General features: G+C 40.1%; 1 protein-coding gene across 1 annotated transcript in view; it reads left to right on the top strand.

Moving 5' to 3' along the window:
• Window positions 1-4,304, top strand: part of LOC134348000 (prostaglandin F2 receptor negative regulator-like) — a 75,338-nt gene extending 71,034 nt beyond the window's left edge. The window contains exons 8-9 of the mRNA XM_063050731.1: window positions 1,381-1,680; window positions 2,608-4,304. Of these exons, the coding sequence (XP_062906801.1) occupies window positions 1,381-1,680; window positions 2,608-2,771 (464 nt within the window). The 3' untranslated portion in view covers window positions 2,772-4,304. The remainder of the gene's footprint in view (window positions 1-1,380; window positions 1,681-2,607) is intronic.
• The last annotated feature ends 15,905 nt before the right edge of the window (window positions 4,305-20,209 follow it).

Genomic DNA, 20,209 nt, shown 5'->3' with positions numbered 1-20,209 from the left:
AATTAATCTACTGAAATTTTGTTATGATGGCTGTACCCTGTAATAGGTTAAAGCTTTACCCACTTTCACTGATAAACCTTTTGAGCTTTCAGAATATATTTAATGCAGTGTCCCTAATCAATGTTTTACTAATGTACTAATTTAAAATATATAGAACTATTCTGGTATGTGACTTTAAGATTAGCAGCTGAATAATCTGTGACAGGCAGAGGTTCAGTGTTGTTTTGAGATTCTACTCCACTGCTTTCAAAATAATAGTGATGTTGATGGTGCATGGTTAAGTACAGATATCAAGAATTTGCAGCCAAGGTGCAGTACAAGGTGCCGTAATTAACCTTGCAAAAATCAGCCACTTGTTCTTTAGCTCCATGAAATCCATTGAGTGCAGTGAAGGTTCTGGTCCTGCATGATCCTTGTAAACCTAACTTGCTACCAGAAATTGGAACTGGTTTGAAGTAACACAAGAAATGTCTCTGATATATTTTATGTTGGCACATGTTAATACTGGCCTGGATATCAAATTGATTTTTAAGGAAGGAGAAACTATTGATCCTTGCTAATGAATATCTCTGGCACTGAAACCTAATTAAAGCAACTGTAGGATATATCCTTTCTAGTAAGTAGTTACGGATATTTAAAAAGCTTGAAGTAAACTTTTCTCCCTTTGTGTCCTGCTTTTAATCTAATTTTCTCCTCCAAATCAGATACAAAAAAGGAATCAACATTAAATTCAACAAATTTCCCCCGCTACCTCTACTAATTTCTCAAGTCCTCAGCTTACTCAGTTTATTTGGTTAATAAGATAGCTGGTTGGTTGTTTACGTTTTGGTCACAATGCTCTTCTCCCCTCACCAGCACTATCAGATCACACTTTCAACTGCACATACCACAAAATATTGTGAAATTTGAGCATTGGAAAAATCTTATTTTTAAAATGGGCAATCAGATCTGCCTTATTCATGTTATTATAAGCCAGGACATTGGATTTGCTGTGAGGTATTGGTTGAAGGTATTTTGTATGCATCTGGGTTTATTTTTAAGGAACAATCACGATGTCATTGACTCCTCCCTTCCCATTGTAAAAGATGAACAGTGCTCTTTTTGGAAGGCAATTTGGACAGAAGTCTATACTGATTACTAATTTTCTAATTCCATCACTGATTTCTTGTCCGTAAATAATATTCTAACACCCTTTTGGGTAAATGTGCATATCCCTATACGAGTGTCCTTTTCTAGGTTAGTAAATTAATTGAGTAACATTACTCAAATCCAGAAGTTAATATTAGCATCCAATACTGTGGATCCTATAAATGGGATTGAATCAAATTTAGATGTACGTCGTAGACTGTTTATTAATCCAAATTTATTGACTTTCCTCAGATGTTTTATATGAGGTGGAATGGTTCTTCCAACGACATTCTTTTAACGTCAGCCAGAGTCCTTTGGTGTTTGTGGATCAGAGATCAGTGGTGACATATCTGAAAGACTTTGGTACCAGCAGCATGAGCGTTGAGCGAACCAGCATGCAGCAATTCCGTCTGCGCTTACACTGCTCCGATAGCGATTTTTCTGGAGATTATTCTTGCAAGGTGGCACCGTGGATAAAATCTGAGACTGGAACATGGCAGAAAATACCACCACAACAATCTGGGATACTTTCAGTACGCGTTGATATTTCAGGTTAGTTTCAATTTGCTTGGAAAGGAGAAGCCAGAGATTCTGATGATCCGTGTGTTTTTAGTGGGTGCAAAGGGTGTGAATGTTATTTGGTGGAAAAAATATACCTTCTTCCCATCTTTCCTCCAACGTTGGTAGGAAATGGGATGTGTATTTTCATATAATTGTCAATGTTTAAAGTGACAAGGGTACAGGAAGAATAAATTCTCTTAAATTTTGCATGCTGGAAAATGTATTATAGTTCAATTTTTATTTTAATTTGGAGCGATCTATATTTTGCCTTTTTATCTGGCTTGGGGTACGAAGAGCGATCACAGAATCAAATGAAACCTGGCTGAAATTAGCCAATATTATGTGGACCAAGATTCATGGCGGGTTCTACCAGGCTTGGGCATTGATAATAAACCTGGTATTGAGTGACTGAGGAAAAGCTGTTGGGCCACTTCATGGTTAGCATCTTGTTAAGACAGATACCTTGAACTAAAAACGTAGCTTTTTTTTGGTTATCTTGAAAAGCAAAGACGCTTTGACGACATAACACCTCTTCAATAAAAAGGAATCCCAGTTAATGCTGAAGATATTTACAAGAGTATTTTAGCATTGTGCATTTCTAGGTGGCATATAACGTGTGATTCTCTAAAGGTGAAAATTTCCTGAGCCTGGGACTATCAAAGTTATATGAGAGTAGCAGAAGCTTAAAAATTGTGAGAAATATTAAAATGCTGAAAGTTAATTAATAAGATATTTACAAAGTTAATATTAAGAACCAAGGGAATGAGTGTTTAATTGGACAACTTGGTGAATAAAAGAAACTTCAAAGTACATTTTGGAAATAATAAGGTGCTGGAATAGAAATAAGTGGTTTAATGCAGGAAGGATAGCAGACCAAAGAAAGATGTACTAAGTTATTGTTTCCACTTTTTCTTTTAGTACTAGATTCCTTTAAGATGCCTTTGTTGTATGGGATTGGCAGTGCCTTATTGATTGGTATTCTCGCCTGTGCCATCGGATATTGCGCTTCTGCAAGCATACCTAGAGGAGGAAATGTACCGATAGATGAGCGACGTGGGTTACTCCGGAAATGCCTGAGCTGAGATCTTTTGCACTGTTCAGTGACCACTGGAGAGAAACTACTGAAACTACCTGTATGCTGACATTTGAGGACGACAAAGAAAATGTCAAATCTTTAAGAGTTTGGCCTCATGCAATGATTTGTAATTATTTTTAAGAAAGCCATGTTCAGTCTTGAGTTGAGTAAAAATAATTTGGGAATGGCAGTGTGATTTTTGCAAATTTATTATTTTTCACTGCAATAAGTCATGCTACGGAGATACTGCCAGTTTCTTCCACCTTTGCCATTTCTGTCAAGTAGAGCTGGACCAAGCCACGCTACTTTGGTGCCTGCTGGTCAGACACCATATTACTGTGCTTTCAAATTACCACTGGTGGGTTGCGCAATAAACTCCATTCTCTTGAATGCTAATATGAATAAGTATTTGCTTTGCCAAGGCAAGTTCAAAATCATTGTGTGACGATTATAGAGGTAATTTTATGCAAAGTGACAAGGTCCAGCTTTAAAAAGGCAGAGGCTAGGGGAATAAACAAGATGTATTCAGCATGTTCTTAAAATCTTTCTCATTGGAGAAAAGTGTACTGAATAGTGGGGAGCTTTTCTGCCAGAGAGAAATATATTCTCTGCTGCTTTTGGGCAGGGCATGAAGTTCCATTTTAAGTGATGAATTTCAATAAATGGGGAAACGTTTTATTGCTGTCTTTGAATGTGTATTACAAACTAAAATTTATACTAGAGAACAATGGGTATAATACAACAAACTCCAATACAATCCACTTATGACATGCCTGGCTTTTTCTTAGAATATTTTGCATTTCAAGTCTGAACAATTAACTACTTTATTAATCACACTTTTTCTGGAAAATGATCACAGCAGTCAATAGCCTGTAACTTCACTTTCGGAGATGAGCTTTTGAACCACATGTACGACCTGGCATTTTTGCGGTGTGAACAGAAGTTTGAAAGGCATGTGCGGGCTGAATCAAGGCAGTGGAGCCCAGGCCCAAGAACACAGAATGAGCCAATATATGGCCATTGCTGGAGCGGACTTGAAGCTGATTGGAAGCAGTGGATCCAGAGAGAGGAAAGAGTCAACGTTTGACTGATTTAAGCACTGGGCCAGATTGGAAAGAGTGGGTACGAGCCAAATCGAGGCAGCAGGGCCCAAGCCCAAGAGCGAGGAACAAGCCAAGGTTTGGCCGACTTAAGCAATGGGCCAGATTGAAAAGGTCAGGGTGTCGGGGCTAGTGTCCAAGGGCAGACTGGGGTTCAGTTCAATGCTCAGCGATTCATCTCTGTGCTGAACTGAGGCTGTGGCTTGCCGTCTCCTGGATCGTCTGTGATTGGCTTCATGGCTGTGAGCTCACTGTTCTGAATGTTATTTGCTTACTTTTTATTGTTTGCACGATTTGTTCCTTTTTTTGCACATTGGGTGTAGGACGCTCTTCGTTTTAATGTGTTCCATTGGGTTTCTTTGTTTTGTGGCTGCCTGTAAGGAGATGATTCTCAAGGTTGTATGCAGTTTACATACTTTGATAATAAATGTGCTTTGAACTTTGAAACAATGACACAGTAAATTATTAGATAATTTCTACTTGGCTTATTTGAAGAGTCTAAACCTGAAACATCAACTCTTCCTTTTATAGTTGCTGCATGATCTAATGTATTTATCTGGTAACTTGTCTTTCACGTTGCCATAGATGCTTTGGCCAAAGGCTGTAGTCAATTCATACAATTTTTCATTGTTGCAACATAGTCTGCCCTTGCAGTACTAACATTTCTGAATTCTTTAAAAGTTCAGGTGGAAAGACTAGTTCTTGAGCAATTGGGTATATTTGCCAGAAAGGCAGTACTCCTTCCAGTCCTCAGTTTGTATTGCAAATGAAAGACTACCATTATCCGTGGCTACATTCTTTCTAGAATGCACATTTCTCCACAGTCATCATGGTTATACAGGAGGTGTGAAATAAATGAGGAATCTCGTTAACTAGCCCTTTTCACCTATTTTGTACACCGAGGACATTTGGAGAATGAGAGCTGTGTCTCATCATCAGCACCAAACACCCACCCCACCACAAATAGGCCTAAAATACCTGGTGCAATAGTTGAAAGATCGAATTTGGTGCAGAGATTTAACATTGTGTTGATCTTTACAGCATTAGTGTGAATTTTCATGACCTCCTCACCAGGAAGTCAGCCAGCTGTGTCCGTTCACTGTCTCGTCACATTGGTGGTGGAAGGAAGTTCAGCCAGTCGTACTGCCTTCTGCTCCTAATAATGATCTAAAGGGCCACCCGTAGAAGGGACTGTACATACTTTCCTTTTTTTTTTGCCAAGTGTGGAAATCACAGGGTGAAATTGTTCGACAGCTAAAACTTCTGTTTCCCAGTGGTGCCATAACCTTGTTAGCATCAGTGAATGGCAGGCTATGTTTTGCTAACAGGAATTTTGCACTGCACTATTAAATGCCTCATGCTGTTGAAATGGCAATACACCTTTAAAGGCATTCACACACTGAACCTGCAGTGGGTGAGAGCCCAGATTTGAATGTTTAGTCATAAAGCAGTACAATAGCTACAACTGCTGCTGACTTCCCACCTGCAGAAGTTAAAACTTGAGATGTAACCATCTCCAGAGAAGTTAAACTAGCAGTCCTGTGCAACAGATCTGAAGAGGCAGAGCGCATCTCTGCAAAGTATTTGTGTGTGAGTTACCTTGTTTTGTACAGGTGAGTGAACACTCCATTTAGTTGGAATATTCATGAGTCTGTAAAATATTACTGATACATTTAGCAAAGTTTTTGCCCTGTAGTATAATGAACTGAGATTGAGGCTTGGGCCTACTCCGGGACCGGATCTAAGGGCTCCATCTGGTTCAAAATGCTGTCGTTTGCTCCTGTTGTTTACATGGGGTGTGTGTGTGTGTGATTTCCCTCTCCCTCAGCGCAGTAGTTTTGGTTTTTTTATTTGGGTTTTTTAATGTTTCTTTCTTTGTGGCTAGCTGTAAACAAACAAATCGCAAGGTGTATAATTTATAAATTGATAATAAATGTACTTTGAACTTGATATTTTGTTTAGAATTGTAATCTCATGCCTTTTAAACATTGGCATTTACAACATAATTTATTAGTTCAAATTAGAACCACTGACAGTTACAATTGTTCACTTACTTAAATCTTCTTTCATTTAAGAGATTTGTAACTCTTTTTCTACAGACTTGTATGTGTTTGCCAGACTTATGATGGTTGCCTTTTTTGTATCTTCAAACATTTCCTCTTCAGATTGTCTAATTGTGCAAGTTTATATTTTTTAAAAATCCAGCCAGACTTGCTGATCATGAAACTACCAGCATTATGTCCTGATGTTGTTTTTCTTAGAGTATTGTCAGTGTTGAGTTTCATTGTGGAACAGATGTTTAAATTATTAATATATGCATTCCTCCCCATACTTCCTTTACACCTAGTCTGTTTGGACATTTGTCAGTGGTTGCTAAGATGTGGTTAACTCTGATTTTCTTTTGTTCTTCATGAGAGTATTTTAAATTAGACTTGATTGAGAGTATTTTAAATTAGACTTGATCTATGAAAACAGCTTGCTTAAGATAGACCCTTCGGTGGTGCAATTCAGCTGGTGTGCCTGAGGGTAATTTATGTAGGGTATAGTAATAGGAGGAAATATTAATCAAGCTTGAACAAAGTCTGTTCTTTCATCTGAAAAACTGTTAATGGAATTTCACCCTGTGGGCTTTAGCTTTGCACTAGTAATACTGGATCATTTTTTAAAAATAAAAATGGAACACACTTTTAAAGAATGTGAGTGCCATGTCCACAATCCCAGGTTCATCTGGGGAAAAGGAAAAATCAAATATCTGTTATACTTTAATATTTTTTTCACTATAGCCCTTCCCATTTTTCCTGTAATTTACTGTGTGATTTCATGAGCTTGGTTCTGCAGGAAACCAAATGGAAAACTGTAGGGCACTCATTCTCTATCGCAGGGATTTCCAACCTGGGATCTGTGGACCCCTCGGTTAATGATAAGGCTCCAAGGCATAAAAAAGGGGTTAGGAACCCCTATTCTATCATATGTAAATATATTCCAAAGTATTCAAGATGTTTCTTTCAAAGTGCTAAATTACTGAAATTTATTTTTGTCTTTAAATATGTTTCTTTAATTTGCTAAGTGAGGTTTTACCAGCAGATTTGTATATTTCATAGTATAAAAACTTTTTTAAAAAATTATCTACAATGCTCATGAACAATACAATTTTATTAAAATTGTTTGAAACTCCTGTATCTCTTTACTTGCCACTGTAATTTGCATAGTTGTACCAAGCTATTTATTACATAAAGTTGTTCGTTGGTGTTCATGATTATTTGTTGTCATATCTCATGGCAAACTGCAGTAAAAGGTGTTTTTTTAATATTCACACTAATCATCTATTAACTTGATTTCTGTCTCGCACCCTTCTGTTTCTTTAGTTCTTTCCTGCTCCAGCCCTACCACTGAACTCGTATCTATGGCAAAATTGGGGCAAAAGGGTTCAGTGTGGTGTGGTTTTGTTCTGCTCTTCAAGGTTTCCTGGTTTATAACACCTTATGGGTGCTGAGCCTGCTGCACTTTGATTCCCGAAGCAGCTATCCAGCACACCTGAAATTAAGTAGAAAGTTACAGGAATGTTTCATCTCTTGTTCTGTCCTCCTGTGTATCAAAGATATGGCATGGCAATATGTTACATTTCCTGGAAACACCAGCAGATCATTAGAAAAATGGAGACCAGAAGCCAGCTCTCTGAACCTTGGTGTCTCCAAACTATGCTCACTCTCTGTGGACGTTGTCCAATTCCTGTCTATGAATCAAGCCAATCCAATTTCAATTCTTCTATGCCCAACTCTGCACTTCACTGTGTGTATCGATTTCTCATTTTGCCTGACCCTACTTTTTTCCTGTCATTGTCTCCCTGATAGCATTTTATAATTTTCACTTGCTTTCACAATCTTCATTAGCTCTGTTCTTTGTTTAAGTTTGTTTCATAACCTTGTGATACAGAACTTGCTTTTAAGTTTCCACTTTAATCCTGATTCGCTCTTGGAAGGATCAAACCAGTACAGTAGCATGGGGCAGGTTAGAGCTGTCCTGTACTCCATCTCCGGCACCTCTTGGTTAATTGCTTTGCTCAATTTGCAGCTCTGAGATTTTGAAGTGGAACCTCCTTTATGTAAAAGATGAGAAGAAATTGATCACTTGGCCCTTAAAATTTGTTCTACTGTGGTAATTACTCCACTTTTCCTTGTAAGGCATTGGTCAGACCGCACTTGCAGTGTTGTGAGCAGGGCACCTTATCTAAGAAAGGATGTGTTGGCATTGGAGAGGATTCCAGAGGAGGTTCATGAGGATCCTGGGATTGAGAGGGTTAATGTATTTTTAATGTTTGATGGCTCTGGGGTTCCACTCGCATGAGTTTAGAAGAATGAGTGGGATCTGATTGAAGCCTATCAGTATTGAAAAGCAGAGATGGAGTGATTGTGGAGGGAATATTCCCAATAGTGGGGGAGTCTAGGACCAAAGGGCACAGCCTTAGAATACAATGATGTCCCTTTAGACAGAAATGAGATTTTTTTTTTAGCCAGTAGGTGGTGAATCTGTGTAATTCATTGCCACTGAGGGTTGTGGAGGGCAAGTCCTTGGGTATATTTAAAGTGGAGGTTGATAGGTTCTTCAAAGTTTACTGGGAGAAAGCAGGAGAATGGGATTAAGAGAGATAATAAATCAGTCATAATGGAACAGCAGACAAGACAAGATGGGTCGAATGGCTAATTCTGCTCCTCTGTTGTATGATCTTTCCAGCCTGTACTTCTGACTCTTCACTTATTTGGTGTCTTGAATTCCACTGATTTTTGGCCAGTATTTACTCGGTGTCTGAGCCAACACAGTCCTTTGGGATTGAGAATTCCTATGACACCTTGCTTTGTATGTTTGTAGTGTTAAATTAGGAGCATTGCCCTATTTTGCAAAAAATGTAGTACCAGTTCAACAATGACTGCTGCTTACAGCTAAGCTGCAGCTTTTGGGTGAACTACCTGAACAAACAGTGCAAGATGTTTTTGGTTGTTGCTTTACCTCATCTGGCAGAATGTTTTGGAAAGACTGAGCATTGCTGACTAATGGATTCAGACGTCGCTGTGCAGTAGGAGAGTCCTGACTCTATCTGCAACAGAGCATGTGATGTTGAAAACGCCAGCGGGGGAGGGGGGCAGGCATTTTGAAGCCAAGATAGGAGTCAAAATTCTGAGATCCAGAATGTAAAGCAACAAGGAACTGAATGGCTTTGGAAACCAGATTTGTGAGTCCATCACCATGACGATATTGTTGTTGCCCCCACCTCCACACCTTTACAAAAACTGCATCACTCCTCTTGCACTGTACAAGGCATCACAATGCTATGGGGATAAATACTACCCCACCACACCCCTCCTTCATCTTGAGTACATACCACCAAGAGTCTCGTGTGTGAGCAATCCTGCCTGGGCGGGGTGGCTCATAATAACAAATAGTAACAGCCGATTTGGCTGAGATGAGGCCTAGCTCCTTCAAAAGAAGAGGAAAGCCTGTTTGTACTGAAGAATGTTACTGTAAATCTCAGGTAGAAGCAAAGCTAGTCACAAAGCAAGCCCTTTTCCCAAACTTATGGGGCCTTCATCCAGCTTGTATAACATCTGGAAATGGAGCACCATTTGTATAGTAATCCAAAATAAAAAGGCTGTGAATGGTAGAAATCAGAAATAAAAACGATTAGCATATTAGCACAAGAGTTCACATTATATTGGCTAAATTTTGCACCCATGATAACATGACTGCTTCTGTCACCTTCATTACTCTCTGCAGGTCACAGACTGCTGGAGTTATGTTATTTATAACTGCCTTTGGAATCCAGTTGAGGTTGCTTGCACTGAGGTGAGAAAGGCTTTTATGAAGTAGTTCCACTGTCAAAACTTTCATGTGCTTGGTTACATGGTCTAAGTTTTGAATGATGTTCTTTGTCAAAGTTACTGCTTAAACTTGCTAGATTCAAAAAAAAATCTATGCATATATGATGTTGTATGAAGGTTTTAAGTATTTGTGATCTTGCAGCTTTAGAAGATGTAAAGTAGTATTGGATCACACAATAAATGGTGGTAGCAGGAGCACCGGTTAGCCGCTGAGGGCCAAGAGGTACCTACTATTTCCGTAGTCCCTGACTAATGTTCAACTTTTTTAAATGTACGTTTTCCTATTCATGAGAATTTTACAATGTGCTAAGCTGTTTAATAGCTGTGTGCTACTTAATGAGCTAACTGACAGGGGCGGTTTTTGGAAAAGACAAACATCTTGCCACAGAGAAAGTTAAATGTTTGAAGAGCTCTTGCACTCACTAGCTGTTGGTCAGATGTTGTCAGCTCTTTTTAAATCTGCAAATTTGCTAGGTGAACAATTTTCAGTAAATGGGATGGAAGAAAGACCACTGTCTATCTGTGCTGGCAGAGTAAAATTCTAGGACCAATATGACACATTATCTACAGCTAACTGAAAACAATAGAACGGTATCAACCTTAAAGCATAAAACTGTAAAAATGTGGGTGCAAAGTCAGGGAATGGATAGAAAAAAAATGACAGACTAAAAAGGAATGAAATTTAGAACTAAAATTGTAAAACCATTATAAAACTTTTTGTAGGTATAAAAAGTTAACATAAATGAGCATTGGCCGATTTTTTTAAAAAACGAGTCTTGGAAATGCGGTCAAATGAAATGGGCATTTTGTGTCAGTATTAATAAAGGTGAAGCTAACATCAGAAATGGCTAATTGGGAATAGAGAAGGAAGAACTTTGGAAATTTGCAATTACAAGTGAAGTGGTTTTGTGCAAATTGTTGAACTTTGGTTTCAGCCAGGTACAATTTTGGTAAAGGATATGAATTAAATGATGATATCATTGCTAAATTGACACAAAGGTGTAGAGGAACCTAACTTGTAAAAAGGATATAGCTAATACAAATAGATACATATAGATTGAAATATCTGGCAAATGTATCGTACGGAAAAATATGAATTGTGTATTTTTGCAGGAGGAAAAAATTAAACAGTCTAAATGAGAGGTTGCGGAGTTCTGAGAGTCAGATCTGGATGTCCCAATTTATAATTCATGGAAGGTTGGTTTGCGGGTACAACAAGTGGTTAGGAAAGCTAAAAACATTGTTTATTGCAAAGGTATTTCTAAAAAAAAAGTTATACATAAGTATATAGGTCTTTGAGATCACATCTGGAGTAATGTGTACAGTATCATTTAAGGGAAGATATAAATGTATTTGAAGTCCAGAGAGACTTTGCTAGACTGATACCTTCATTGGATGAGTTGCCGAATGAAGTAAGACACACAGCTTGTATCTGCTCAATTTTAGAGTGAGGTGGGACTTGATTTGAGACATAAGATCCTGAGGTGCCTTAATAGAATGAGTGTGGAGAGAATGTTTCCGTAAATGTGGAAATATCAGAAATAAGTGGTTATTCGTTTAAGGTTTGGAGGCACATTTTTCCCTGAGTATTTATAAGCTTTTGGAACTCTTCACAGAATGATGGACACCAAGCAAAGGAGCGAAGAGTTATCTGGGTGTAGGCAGACTGCTGTCGAGGCAATGTTTAGATCATTGATATTTGGTCAAAGGGCATAAGTGGCAAATCCTTGCTACTACTATGAATGTTCAAATGCACAGCAACGGAAGTTTTCAATTGCAACAAATGTATAAGCTATTGATAAAACTCCTATGGTTTACAACTATTCCCTATCTAGATCAGAGACATTGAATACAGTTGATGAAACAGTGTCTTTTATATGAAACACTGAGCTAAGGAGTGATTAACTTATTGCCCTAGGCTGCCAGTACTGTGGATACTACTCTCTCTATGATGAGAGCTGGATTGCACAGCATCAGATCAATGAACACAACAATTGGACCTTCCTGAAATTAACTATTTAATCTGCTGTTGATTCATGGACCAATCTGGTTAACAGGGATCAGTTTGTGCAGCACAGGAATCAAAAAATAATAATCATCATCTCCAAAAGACTGCCTCTTCCTCCTGTTGTATGTATGTTTTCCATTAGGACTCTCAGCAGTCGCTGGAAAACCATTTGTACAAGTTGGCCCGATTATAGCCTCGTATTTTGAAACAATACCACAAGGGCTGGTAAGTGTGCCAGTACAGTGGAAGAAGTGGAAGTTCCAATCAAAATTGTGCCTCATTGTGGATGGATCTGTTGTCTTCAAGTTGTTCTGTTACCATGCGACTTTTGTACTGGCTGGTTGAGACACAAGCCCAAATGTTGGCAACGTGTATCTGCTACAAACAGAATCCATTTGATAATTTAACATGATCAGAATTACTGTATGTGTACATAATAATACTAATGTCAACAAAGAAATTAGTTTAAAGACTGATAATTTTTTGAAAGATATGTTACCTTTAATCTTATCTCTGTGATTGAAAACATTTTTAGAACCAGCCTTGTGAGTTATGGTAAATACTGTATGAAAATATATTTTTCCATGGTGACATACAGAGAAGTTGAGCAATGCAATCCCTAATCAATGTAAAGTTTATCACCATAACATTTACATTTTCCCCTTAATGGATATGGGTAGTTTAATAGCTGGGTGTGTTAAGTAAAATCAAAATTGATAGAATGAACACCACTTCAGTAGAACAAGGACATTGTGCAGTTTTATAAAAGGCATTTATAGCATGTTAGAATATATATAATTGAACCTGTGATTATCTCATAGAAGCTATCGGGGCTTTCATCTTTTACTCGTCTGAAGATATACATAATATTGGCATTACAAAAACTTCTTGGTCAAGACTATATGCAGTCTTTTTTTTGTATGATGTGATTCAACATAAAATCCCGATCATAATGTTTCAAATGCCCAGTTGGAGTCATGTAAAAATCAATTTTCAATGCTACTGAAATTATGGTGGCCATTGGAGCACATAATTTACTAACGATAATCTGAGCTGCTGCTTTGTGCCAAGATTGCAAGTTTCACAAAATTAAATTCCAAAAAGATTTCCATCTAATGTGATATTGTACTCTTGAGTTAATGGCGATGTTGTCTTTGGCTGAACTTTTGCCTGAACAGTGTAATTGTTAAGACCTCTATGACTTATCTATTAAAAGGGGCTATTTTGGAACTTGTCTATTGACTCACTTATATGACTGAACCAGATCTTCCTGATTTCTAGCAATCTCACCTGGTGTCCTTTGCAAAGTTGTTCTTGCTTTCAGTGCTGAGACTGATTACCTGGTGAAAGATACAGGCAGAATATACTGTACACAATCTGCTTATAACAAGTTGTCACAATTCTCACAGTTGTGCCTAGTTTTGTCTAAACAAGTATGAATGCAGCAGAGCAGCCTGATTTTTAATCAGTTTTTGTATTGAACAATTAATGAAAACGGCTTACCTACAGGACGACTGGCGTGGTTTTTCATAGACTTTTGCTGACACTAGCCAGCAAACCAGCTGCTAGCTTGTGAGTCATTCCTTTGCTTTAGTTTCAGTTTCCTTTGTGATCATGTTCAGCAAGGACTTTTTAATATCAAGTATCAGCATGTATCTCTGCATGGAATTCCCCAGGGAAGTTTACCTCAAGTCAAGTTAAGTCAAGTTGCTTTTTATTGTCATTTCAACTATAAACTGCTGGTACAGTACACAGTGAAAACGAAACAATGTTCCTCCAGGACCATGGTGCTACATGAAACAACACAAAACTACACTTGACTAAGTGAGACAACACAAGGCTACACTATACTATGTAAAACAACACAAAAACTACACTAGACTACAGACTTACACAGGACTACATAAAGTGCACAAAACAGTGCAGGGCAGTACAATAAATAATAAACAGGACAATAGGTGCAGTAGAGGACAAATTACAATATAATAATAAATGATGTAGATGTTAGTCTAGACTCTGGGTATTAAGGAGTCTGATGGCTTGGGGGAAGAAACCGTTGCACAGTCTGGTTGTGAGAGCCCGAATGCTTCGATACGTTTTGCCAGATGGCAGGAGGGAGAAGAGTTTGTATGATGGGTGTGTGGGGTCCTTCACAATGCTGTTGGCTTTACGGATGCAGCATGTGGTGTAAGTGACTGTAATGGCAGGAAGAGAGACCCTGATGATCTTCTCAGCTGACCTCACTATCCGCTGCAGGGTCTTGCAATCCGAGACGGTGCAATTCCCGAACGAGGCAGTGATGCAGCTGCTCAGGATGAACTTGATACAACCTCTGTAGAATGTGGTGAGGATGGGGGGGTGGGGGGCAGGAGATGGACTTTTCTCAGCCTTTGCAGAAAGTAGAGATGCTGCTGGGCTTTCTTTGCTATGGAGATGGTGTTGAGGGACCATGTGAGATTCTCCGCCAGGTGAACACCAAGAAATTTGGTGCTCTTGACTATCTCAACGGAGGAGCTGTCAATGTTCAGCAGAGAGTGGTCACTCCATGCTCTCCTGAAGTCAACAACCATCTCTTTTGTTCACATTCAGAGACAGGTTGTTGGTTCTCCACCAGTCCGTTAGCCGCTGCACCTCCTCTCTGTATGCTGACTCATTGTTCTTGCTGATGAGACCCACCATGGTTGTGTCATCGGCGAACTTGATGTTGTGGTTCGAGCTGTGTGTTGCAGCACAGTCGTGGGTCAGCAGTGGACTGAGTACACAGCCCTGGGGGGCCCCTGTGCTCAGTGTGATGGTGTTGGAGATGCTGCCCCCGATCCAGACTGACTGAGGTCTCCCAGTCAGGAAGTCTAGGATCCAGTTGCAGAGGGAGGTGTTCAGGCCCAGTAGGCTCAGCTTTCCAATCAGTTTCTGAGGAATGATTGTGTTGAACGCTGAACTGAAGTCTATGAACAGCATTCGAATGTACGTGTCTTTTTTGTCCAGGTGGGTTAGGGACAGGTGGAGGGTGATGGCAATGGCGTTGTCTGTTGAACGGTTGGGACAATACGTGGACTGCAGGGGGTCCAGTGAGGGGGGCAGCAGGGTCTTGATGTGTCTCTCGAAACACTTCATGATGATGGATGTGAGTGCGATGGGACGGTAGTCATTGAGACAGGACACTGAAGACTTCTTCAGTACGGGGACGATGGTGTCGGCCTTGAAGCACATAGGAACGATGGCGCTGCCCAGGGAGATGTTGAAGATGTCAGTGAGAATATCTGCCAGTTGGTCTGAGCACTCTGCCAGGAATATTGTCTGATCCAACAACCTTCCGTGGGTGGACCCTGCGTAGAGTTTTCCTCACATCGGCCATGGTAAAACACAGCACCTGGTCATTGGGAGGAGGAAAGGTCTTCCTCACCACCACGTTATTTTCTGACTCAAAACGAACGTAGAAGTTGCTCAACACATCTGGGAGGGAGGGATCACCAGCACAGGCAGGTGATGTTGTCTTGTAGTTGGTAGTGTCCTGAATGCCCTTCCACATGCGCCGCGTGTCACCGCTGTCCTGGAAGTGGCTGTGGATTCACTAGGCATATGCAAGCTTTGCCCCTCTGATGGCCCGGGACAGTTTGGCCCTCGCTGTTGTTAGGGCTGCCTTGTTGCCTGCTCTGAAGGCGGAGTCATGGGTCCTCAGCAGCGCACGCACCTCCACGGTCATCCATGGCTTCTGGTTAGCGTGTGTAGTGATGGTCTTGGACACAGTGACATCATTGATGCACTTGCTGGTGTAGCTAGTCACTGATGCCGTGTACTCCTCTAAGTTGGTGGAGTCGCCATCAGTTGCAGCCTCCCTGAACATGTGCCAGTCAGTGTGCTCAAAGCAGTCTTGAAGAGCAGAGGTGGCTCCTGCTGGCCAGGTTTTCACCTGCTTCAGAACTGGTCTGGAGCATCTGATGAGCGGTCTGTATGCTGGGATTAGCATAACAGAGATGTGGTCTGAGTAACCTCAAAATTCATGAATGATCTAAAATTAATTTAATCATTTGACAGTTTTCATTCTGTTTGTTAATTGCTTAAAGCTATTCCACCGAAGTGAATCATCTGTCATTATGAAAGTTCAATAGAATTTGTAATGGATTTTTTCCATTGACAGATCATCTTAAAGCTTGTCGCAGGAGGTCAGCTGAGAGTTAGCAGCAGTCCCTTCCTGGTTTTCCTTAACAAAGTAAAGGAGGGGGGTGAAAGTCAAAAATATAATTTGGATCAAGCTTTGGTACAATTAGAAATTATAGGGAATCTCCACCTCAAAATTTTAAAAGGAAATTGTGTTCAATTTTCCTGTTGGTCTGCCCTGTGGACAATTTCATTCATTGTTGGGAAATATGACAAATTGGTATCACAAAATTTAAGAAGGGGAATAGGGTAATACACACATTATAGGCAGTGTGCTGTGGTGAAGATTCCTGGCTGTAGGATTTACTTGTATTTGGAAGAACATGGGCTACTTAGAGAGAGTCAGTATGGCTTTGGGCAGAGCCGGTCATGTCTTACAATGTAACACATACAAAATCGTGAAGGAGCTCAGCATGCCATGCAGCATCTATGGAAAGGAATAAACAGTTAACATTTTGGGCTGGGGCCCATCATCAGTACTGGAAAGGAAGGGGGAAGAAGCCAAAATTAAATTTAACAAAAAATGCAGAAATTCTGCATGACATCTAAAACTTGACAAACTTCTATAGATGTCTGGCGGAGAGTATATTGACTGGTTGCATCACAGCCTGGTGTGGAGACAGCAATGCTCTTGAACAGAAAATCCTACAGAAGTAGTGGATGTGGCCCAGTCCATTACAGGTAAAGCCCTCCCCACCATTGACCACATCTGCACAAAGTGTTGTCACAGGAAAGCAGCATCCATCATCAGGGATCTTCACCACATGGTCACGTTATCTTCTTGCTGCTGCCATCAGGAAGAAGGTACAGGATCCTCTGGATTCAGACTACCTGGTTCAGGAACAGTTATTACCCTTTAACCATCAGGCTCTTGAACTAAAAAAGATGACTTCACTCAACTTCACTTACCCATCATTGAAATATTCCCACACACTATGGACTCTTCATCTCATGATCTTAATATTGATTGCATATTTGTTGTTAATTCTTTTTGCATTTGTGCAGTTAGCTGTTTTTTGCACACTGTACACCCAAGTTAGTACGGTCTTTCAGTGATTCTATTACAGTTATTAGTCTATGGGTTTACTGAGTATGCCCACAAGAAATGAATTTCAGGGTTGCATATGGTAACGTAGATGTACTTTGATAACAAACTTATTTTTGAACTTTGAATAGGAAGATGGGGGAAGAAGAAGTATAAGCTAGAAGTTAAGAGGTGGAGGGGGAAGTGTGAAGTGAGATGCTAGGACGTGATGCGTGACAAGGTAAAGGGCTGGAGGAGAAAGAACCTGATAGAAAAGGAGAGTGGACCATTGGAAAAAGGGAAGCTGAAGGGGCACCAGGTGGAGGTGATCGGTGAGGAGATGAGTTAAGAGTGGAGCCTGAGTGGGGAATGGAAGAAGAGGGGAAAGGGAGAAATAGCTGGATGTTATAGAAATTGACCATGAGGTTGGAGGCTACTCAGACAGAATATGAGATGTTGGTCCTCCAACATGATTTGCCAACTTTCATCGTGGCAGTAGTGAAAGCCATGATCTGACATGTTGGAATAGGAATGGGAATTGGAATGAAAATGGCTTGTCACTGAAATATCCTGCTTGCGAATGGAGCAGAGTTACCTGACAAAGTGATTGCCCAAACTACATCAGGGCTCACCATTGTTGAGGTTGCATTAGGAGTGCCAGGTACAGAGAGCAATCCCAACAGATTTACATGTGAAATGTTGCCTCATCTGGAAGGACTGTTAGGGGCCTTGAATGGAGTTGAGGAAGGAGGATAATTATTCGGGAAACAAAAAGTACAAAAACAGTATATGTTAATTCCAATATTTGTAGGCATCCATTAGTCTCATGAGACCATGGATTTGCGCCTTGGAAGGTTTCCAGGGCGCAGGCCTGGGCAAGGTTGTATGGAAGACTGGCAGTTGCCCATGCTGCAAGTTTCCCCTCTCCACGCCACCGATGTTGTCCAAGGGAAGGGCATTAGGACCCATACAGCTTGGCACCAATGTCATCACAGAGCAATGTGTGGTAAATTCCAATATTACTATCATTCATTCTTTGCAGTTTCTTGTTTTGTGGATGTCTCTAAAGAGTAAAAATTTCAGGTTGTATACTATATACAATTTCTAATATTAAATTGAACCATTTGAACTATTTGAAATTCAAAATTATGGAAACAACATGTCAGGCTGTATCTGTGTTAAGAGAAACAGTTACAGTTTTCACTTGATAACCCTTTCCTGAATGATGTTAAATCTGTGTTGCTGCCTGCCCTGGTGTTTCCAGCATTTCTTTTTTTTTTAATAACCTTTTTAATCAATTTACATTCCTGCATGGAATGCAGTTGTGCTGAACATAGTCTATGGAATGAAATGGAGTATATACCTTGGGAGAGTGTCAAGGAAGACCAGATGTGTAGATGTACAATAATTAGACAGTTGTATACACCATAGATATCTTTAAAAATAGCCAGAGGAAGACTAATTTTGATATGTTTAAAATAGAACTAGATTGGAGTCAATAGTTAGACAAAACTTAATAATGAGACACTTCAAAAGTAGAACAGTAGATAAGGTGCTGCTGTGTTTAAACACTAAAAAGCAAGCATGCTAATCAAATAAAGATATGAGGTAAAATTATTCGCAAAGTGGAGTGAAGTACAAGACCATAAGACATAGGAGCTGAATTAGGCCATTCGGCCTATCAAATATACTCCAGCATTTCATAATGGCTGATACAAATCCCTCTCAACCCCATTCTCCTGCCTTCTTCCTGAAACCGTTCATGTTCTGAGTAACCAAGAACCTATCAGACTCCAACTGAAATGCACCGAATGGCCAGCCCTCCACAGCCACCTGAGGCAATGAATTTCACAGATTCACCACTCTCTGGCTAAAGAAATCCCTCCTCGTCTCCATTCTATATGGATGACCCTCTATTCTGAGACTGTGCCCTCAGGTCCTAGATTCCCCCACCATAGGAAACATCTACTCTATCTAGGTCTTACAACATTCAATAGGTTTCAATGAGATGATCCCACCCCATTTTTCAAAATTCTAGCAAGTAAAGGCCAGAGTCATCAATCTCTCCTTGCATGATAAGCCTTTCATTCCTGGAATCATTGTTGTGAATGTCCTCTGGACCCATTCCAATGTCAGCACATCCATTCTTAAATAAGGGGCCCAAAACTGCTTACAAAACTCCAAGTGAGACCTCACCATTGCATATTACAGCCTGGGCATTACATCCTTTTACATTCTAGTGCTCTCGAAATGAATGATAACATTCATTGGCCTTCCTCACCACTGACTCAACCTGAAAATTAGCCTTTTGGGAATACTGCATGTGGACTCCCAAGTTCCTTTGCACCCCAGTTTTTGTACTTTCTTCCCATTTAGAAAATAGTCTATGTTTTTATGGCTTCTGCCAAAGTGCATGATCATACACCTCCTGACACTGTAATCCATCCACCACTTTGCTCATTCTCATCTGTCTAAGTCATTCTGCAGCTTTCCTGCTTCTTCAACATGACCTGCCCATCCACCTATCTTTGCAGAGTATGCAAACTTGGCTAGAAAGCCACCAATTCCATCATACAACGTAAAAGGAATCTGTCCCAATACTGACCACTGCAGAATACCACTAATCACCAGCAGCCAATCAGAAAAGGCTCCCTTCATTCCCTCTCTTTGCCTCCTGCCAATTAACCAATGTTCCATCCATGCTAATATCTTTCCTGTTGTACCACAGGCTCTTATCTTGTTAAGCAGTTTCATGTGTGGCACCTTGTCAAAGGCCTTCTGAAAATCCAAGTACACTACATTCACCAATTCTCCTTTGTCTATCTTGCTTGTTATGTCCTCAAAGAATCGGAACAGATTTGTAAGGCAGGATTTTTCCTTAAGGGGAAACCATGCTAACTTTATCTATGTTATCAAGTGCCTCCAAGAACCTCATACTTAACAATCAACTCCAACACTTTCCCAACCACTGAGGTCAGGCTGACTGGCCCATAATGTCATTTCTTCTGCCTCCCTCTTTTCTTGAAGAATGGAGTGACGTTTGTAATTTTCTGGTACTCTGGAACCATTCCAGAATCTAGTGATTCTTAAAACATCATTACTAATGCCTCCTCAGTCTCTTCAGCTACCTCTTTCAAAACTTTGGGTTGAGTCCATCTGGTCCAGGTGACTTATCTACCTTCAGACCTTTCAGTTTTCCATGCACCTTCTCCCTAGTAATAGCAAGTGCACACACTTCTGCCCCTGACACTATTGAACTAGTGTTTTCTACAGTGAAGACTG

The sequence above is a fragment of the Mobula hypostoma genome, chromosome 6 (genome assembly GCF_963921235.1).
Source record: "Mobula hypostoma chromosome 6, sMobHyp1.1, whole genome shotgun sequence".
Classification (NCBI taxonomy): domain Eukaryota; kingdom Metazoa; phylum Chordata; class Chondrichthyes; order Myliobatiformes; family Myliobatidae; genus Mobula; species Mobula hypostoma.
Note: the sequence above shows the minus strand (reverse complement) of the source record. Positions and strands in the feature narration are given on the sequence as shown.